At 36.4% G+C, this 6,000-nt stretch overlaps 1 protein-coding gene across 5 annotated transcripts in view; it reads right to left on the bottom strand.

The window, feature by feature from the left end:
* Positions 1-685: 685 nt before the first annotated feature.
* Positions 686-6,000, bottom strand: part of GABRG2 (gamma-aminobutyric acid type A receptor subunit gamma2) — a gene marked incomplete at both ends in the record, with an annotated part of 71,872 nt that continues 66,557 nt past the window's right edge. For 3 of the 5 annotated variants that reach the window (XM_082489770.1, XM_082489771.1, XM_082489772.1), the window contains 3 exons: positions 686-961; positions 2,516-2,539; positions 4,409-4,614. In XM_082489770.1, the coding sequence (XP_082345896.1) occupies positions 686-961; positions 2,516-2,539; positions 4,409-4,614 (506 nt within the window). The remainder of the gene's footprint in view (positions 962-2,515; positions 2,540-4,408; positions 4,615-6,000) is intronic. The other 2 variants (XM_082489773.1, XM_082489774.1) reach the window with 1 other exon arrangement.

The following is a 6,000-nucleotide window of genomic DNA, read 5'->3' as shown; positions in this document are numbered from 1 at the left end:
TCAATTACAATAGCACATCCAGAGACACAAAATAAAAGACAATACTTTATGGTACCTTTGTTTCATTTATTTTGGCCCCCAAAAGATGCATGCACTAGACTTTTATGTACTACAAGGTATTGAAATATTTACAGCATTGTACATGTGCTCTTAAAGGGATGGCAAAGGGAAAGGTCTATTTTTATCTCGGTGGGAGCAGAAGTTGCTTTCCTAGCTTAATAATACCTATTCAAAGTGAGAGATGACTCTTCCAAAAAGAAAAGCCCACAGAGAATAAAGCTATAGCATAATTATAGCCAGTGTTAACAAACTGTACAGCGCTTTACCTGGGAATTCTCCTCTCTCTCGCTCCTGTTTGAAGTAGCGGTACCAACTATTAAGTGACGTTGCTATGCTTCCCTTACCCTGTCTACTCTGTTTCTCTCTATTCCAGCAGGTATAGCTGTATATTACCTGTTTGTATGATTTTTATTTTAAATTATTTTGGCATGTTGAACGGACATTTAATTCACAATAACCTGATGGCAATTTTTGGACAAATGATGGGATTGATATTTACCGGGTTATGGCACTAAAGAATTCAGACCACTATAAAGCGCGTCGTAAATACTTCAAGTGGACTTAGGAAACCATCTCTCTAAGAAATTCAGTGAGTAAGGCTCATATCACTGATTTCCTTCTGCTTTTAAAGGTAAAGATATGATACCCAGTACACCAGGTTAAACAAACAGAAGGCAGTTGGGAAGAAGATGCGGGCATAGGAGTCCATTTTGGCAATGCGGATATGTATTCTTCCATGCCTCCACGCTCCCGTTCGACAATCTTCAAAGCAGCAAAAAAAACTGGCACAGTCCTTGCCATCAAGACACTCGTACCCGTATTCTTCATCCCTTTCTTGGAGGTGTGTAGCATTGTTCATTTGAATAGTGGCTGATCGAGGCCGGATGTCAATTGTAGGTGCCTAAGGTGGAGTGGCAAAAAAAAGAAAAAGATGGCGGGAGGGAGAGACTCTGTTACTATCACCGGACCAACAGGGAGATAGAGACTAATGGTCAACATGGGAATGATGGTTCTGTGTGGGATACGTGGGAAGTTGCTGAGGAGTTCTAATGGCGATATTACCTTGAACTTAGTAAAATCAGTTGCGTCATACGCTATAACTTCACAGGAAAGCAGCACAAATCAATATAGAGTTAACAGCTGTGGGCAATTAGCTTTAAAGCCAAACTGAGTAAACATTAGAGGTTAAAGGAAAGATTCAGGCGTGTAATTGATGGTATTTTGAATTTCTTTGGTGGTGGATATTTTACATAGCTGCTTTGTATCTAAAGGCAATTTGTGTATTGCACATGGAAGGAACTGAAATAGTGAATTAGAAATGCAGGATTTTAAGAGAGAGCTGCTTCGTGTTGATACAGGAGCAAATGGATACAGAGGAAAAAATGCAAAAACTGGGTCTTTTGAATAAGAGTAGGAGAACCTCTATAAGACTTTCCAATTGTTTTAATATATGCAGTTTACCATCTACTAATATTCACCAACTCGAACGTTCAATGTGTTCCAAATTTTATATAGTAGCTGTACATATATATACACACGCATATGTATTTGGAATGAAATTCCAAATTAAGCACTTAAAACACATTTGAGCACTTGGCGAACACTAGGATGACAGGCATTCAAATTTCCTGCTCATAGTTATTAGGGTAAAATAATAACAATTCCATTCCATAAGTAAATAAATTTATTGCCTTTTATTTTATGCGATTTCTTTTTTCCCCTGGTTTGATTTTTTTGGGTTTGCTTGTTTGGGTTGGTTTTTGGTTTTTTGTTTGTTTGTTTGTTTTTTTTTTTTTCAAAATCTCTGCATTTCTGAATGGAGATAAGGTTTAGATGTTGAACACAGCTAGATATATTTGGAATTTGCTAAGTACGTTGATCCAGTGACAGCATTAAAAATATATGTGCGCCTTAAACCCTTTCAAAACTCTGACTTTTTTGCATAAGGAACACCATTTGAGTAAGTGATGATGACATTGAATTTTCTTCAGGTCAACATCAGAACAGATTTGATTTCATAATTTGGAGTGAAATCACAAAGGTTAAAATGGTGGGGTCAGAGTTGAGTTCTAAAAGGGTGTATTGCAGGTTTCTGGTGTAGCTGGTGGTATTGGATCCTATGGCAAATTAAGAAAGAGAGAAGCAGAAATGTTGTAACATCAAACTCTCTTAATTCATGTGATCCAATAATGTTGGTCACTCTTGAACTTAGGTAAGTTCAGAACCGTATTGAATCGGTATTTGGGCTGCTGAATCAACTCTACAAATCGTTCAGAAATATGTAACCATTCTACTTAATTAAGATGTTACCTTGAGTAGAATGCTTAGATGCCTCATTTAAAAAAAAAAAAAAAACAAACACAAAAAAAACAACAAAACCCCACCCTCATATGAGCTCTAATAGTTAAATTCAGCAGTCGCATGCAGTGAATTTCCATTCCAAAAATCATTATACCTTGAAGGAAAACATCCGAAGAAGCTTTCATTTTGTAGACAGAAAAGAGAGGGGTTTGGTTTAAATTAAAGAAAGGAAAGAAAGAAAGAAAGAGACAAAAATAATGTAAATTAAAAATATGTTTCTAAAACATAGTAAGTCAAAAAGAACTAAATTTATAGAAAGTTTGGGCTAATAGCAATTTAAACAAGTATCTGTAGTATAAAACCCCCACATTTTTGACTTGTCACTGTCTTGTAACTACATCTGAGCCAAAGACATACGTTATCAAACTCCATTTGGATCTTTTCATATTCCCAGGGGCTTCCAATCTTTTATGTTGAACTATTTTGAAAGATGAGACCATTCACAATTTATAGAAATACTTTTTAGAAAAAAAATCCTTTTACCTGCAGGCTGGGTCCTGAACACTCTACTTTTAACTTTTTGGGGCTCTGGGATTAGGATCCAGGCAATCATTTATAGTTCATTTTGTCCCCAAATGGTCACAGAGAAGTAATGTAAAGAACAAGTAATCTGCCCTTATGTGGACCTCCTTAAGTGAGAAACTAAATTTGAGAGTGTTAATCGTTGCTCCTTTAATTGACTGTGAAAGACACACACGCACACAGACAGCCTTTATTTCGGCCTAAGGCAGGCCAGGACGCATCACCCTCCGGAAGCGCCTTTCTGTTGACCAAAAGAGAGGCCTATGATCAAATCCAACTTTAGCATACTTAAAGTTAGGTGGCAATTTTTCCGCTGTTTTTCTGGCTGTTTGGCCAGCACAAAGTACATATATATATATATAGATTTTTTTTTTTTTAGAGACTACTTCTCAACAGCTTTTAAAATTGAAATTATAGCTATAGTGTGTAATAATAAAAGGTTCTTTAATTGCTATTTTTTCTATATTATTTTTGTGCTGTGTGATATAACTAAAAGATACTATCTTCAAAAGTTCTTGAAGAATTTAGCAGAGCAAATCCAAGTGCCTTCATTGTTTCCTAGAAGCCTGAAATGGACTTGAAAATGCTCTCTATTCATGTAAAACACTTGTTCTTCACATTTTTCGCAGGCATATTTGGGGTTTTCTGTAGACGATTAGGCTACTTTTCCCTCTAGGATTTCACACTAATTCTTTTCACCTCAGAGGTTCTAGACAACACACTTTTCAGCTCAGTTGCAAAAGGCAAGGAGAAACCTGTCCTGGACAAAATAAGCAACAAACTTCTTGTTGTTGTCTGGGCAAAACCCCCAAACTCCTACTGTAGGGATGTCCAGGATTTTTTAATTGTGGCTATTATAGACATTTTTTTATATTATTGTGTAGCATTCATTGATAAGTAACATTGTAAACTGCTCGCCAAATCACTTTCTAAGGGAGAGAAGTAGATAAAGGAGGTAAGAAATACAACAAAAAGAAGATAAGCAAACAATAAAAAGGAAACAGATGCTTAAGGGGGAATTAGAAAAAGCACACTCCGTAGTTTGAATATAAAAGTTTAACTGTAGTCCAGATAATAAGAGAAAATGTCATGTCAATAATACAGACATAAGTTAATGGCAGAAAATATTGCTGAAGCTAAAACAGAGAAACTGACAGTTCTTCCATAAAGGTCACAGCAGAGCTCTATCTATAAAATAAATAATGGTTTTGGTGATAGTTTTGATTTGCATGACACTTTGGTTAAAAGGATCCTTATTCTAAGAAATTAGTTTCTCTGGCATCCAGGCAACCGTAATATATGAGCTTTTAATTCTCAAGGTCAATGTTTGGATTCCTATTAATACAAAGGAAGAGTATATATGTAATAGCAGTCTGAAAAGAAAGGACAGGCATAAAGTGGGATTTAAATGCTCTCTCAGAAAACCGAATTGAATTTTAGACCTTGCTGGTAAAAAGATACATACTGGATTTTTCTTCTTTTTATCTTTATCCTTGCTTGGCTTTCTGTTGCTGACAAAGTAGTGCAAAGTTCCATATTCCACCAGTGCAGAGAAAACAAAAATAAAGCAGACTGACACAAAAAGATCCATTGCTGTTACATAGGAGACTTTGGGAAGAGATTTACGAGCAATTGTACTTAGGGTGGTCATTGTCAGGACAGTTGTAATACCTGGTAGACAGATAGAAAAAACAGTTTGTTACATGAAGTAATAATATTTCTGATGTTGCCAGTTATCTCTCTCGGACTGGTTTCGAAGTATGCCTGGAGTTCAAACATATAGCAAAGATATTAAGCAGCACGTCCCAGGAGTGAAATGTGGATTCAAGTGAGAGCTTCGAGGATTAACACGGGGTGTGAAACCTTTTTGCATGGTCACTGCCAGTGCTGCTCTGCAGAATACTTTGGTTAGATGGATTCTGATTCTAAGAAATTTAATTTAGTTTTTCAGTTTTGTAGTTTACTTCTAGGGGGCCTTTATTTTTAATAGAGAAATTTAGTTTTAGGATTTGTGTGTTCAAACGCTTACATAGAGCTAAAGAGAAGACAACTTGCATGAGAGTGAGAAAATCATGGTGGAGAGAATGAAAATCACTTGACTCCATTCTTCAAAGTAACATCGTGACCAGTCTCAAACTCTGTGCAGTTGGGATAAGTTTTGCTTATTTTCAGTTGCACAGTGATCATACCAGTGTCAGAGATGCACTTGCAGCCATTCTATGGGTTAGAAATTAATGAAAATGCTTAAGACAGCATGTAATCCAGCAGGAACTTCAGGACAAAATGTATGTAGATTTTTATGTGGGCTACACAAAGAAATAAACCAGTTTCCTTTCTCTTGCCTAAATGCATTCCAAGTTGTATGCAAAAGATGCTAGCTCCACGCAAATTATCTGCTGCTTGTTATTTAAGTGATTTCTTGCAAATAAATCGGGAAGGGAGAGTCTCTCAGGGCTCCTTATATTGTAACACCGTGAGGTCAGATTTCTCTTGGTGCCAGGGTAGTATTTCTTCTGGCCTTCATAGTGACTGGAGTCTATAACTGAGGAGTACTGTAACGTGCCTCAACATCCTTTTTTCTTTCAGAACATTATTCCCTGTACTATGATGTGAAGATCATTAAAAATGCATCAGAACAGTTACATTTTATATGGCAAATTTCATACCACTGATTTTACCTCCTCAGTGGTCCAAATAGACTAGTTCTTAACAGAGGGGTGGGTCTGTTTTGTATATCTAACTAAAATTTAAAATAACAGCTAAATGCCTTTATTAATTTTATACTTTAAAGCAGATTTTATAACCTCTTTACAGAGAGGCTGTAAAAAAGGCAATAAAATGCTTAAAACTTTATCATGGGAGCCCCTGGTCCTCTACTCCTGTGTTCGTTTCAAGGGAGTTGTGGAACGAAAATGCTGTCCCTCGTTTTGCGCTCCAGTGCTCTGTGCTGTAGTTCTGTGACAAAATGAAAACGCAGAAGGAAAAACTAAAATGATTCTCACTTGTGTGGATTTAACGCAGAAGTAGAAAATGGGTTTAACTTTCTACAGTTGAGTG

The sequence above is a fragment of the Vanellus vanellus genome, assembly GCF_965231255.1.
Source record: "Vanellus vanellus genome assembly, chromosome: 13".
Classification (NCBI taxonomy): Eukaryota; Metazoa; Chordata; class Aves; order Charadriiformes; family Charadriidae; genus Vanellus; species Vanellus vanellus.
This window is presented reverse-complemented; position numbering and strand designations above follow the sequence as displayed.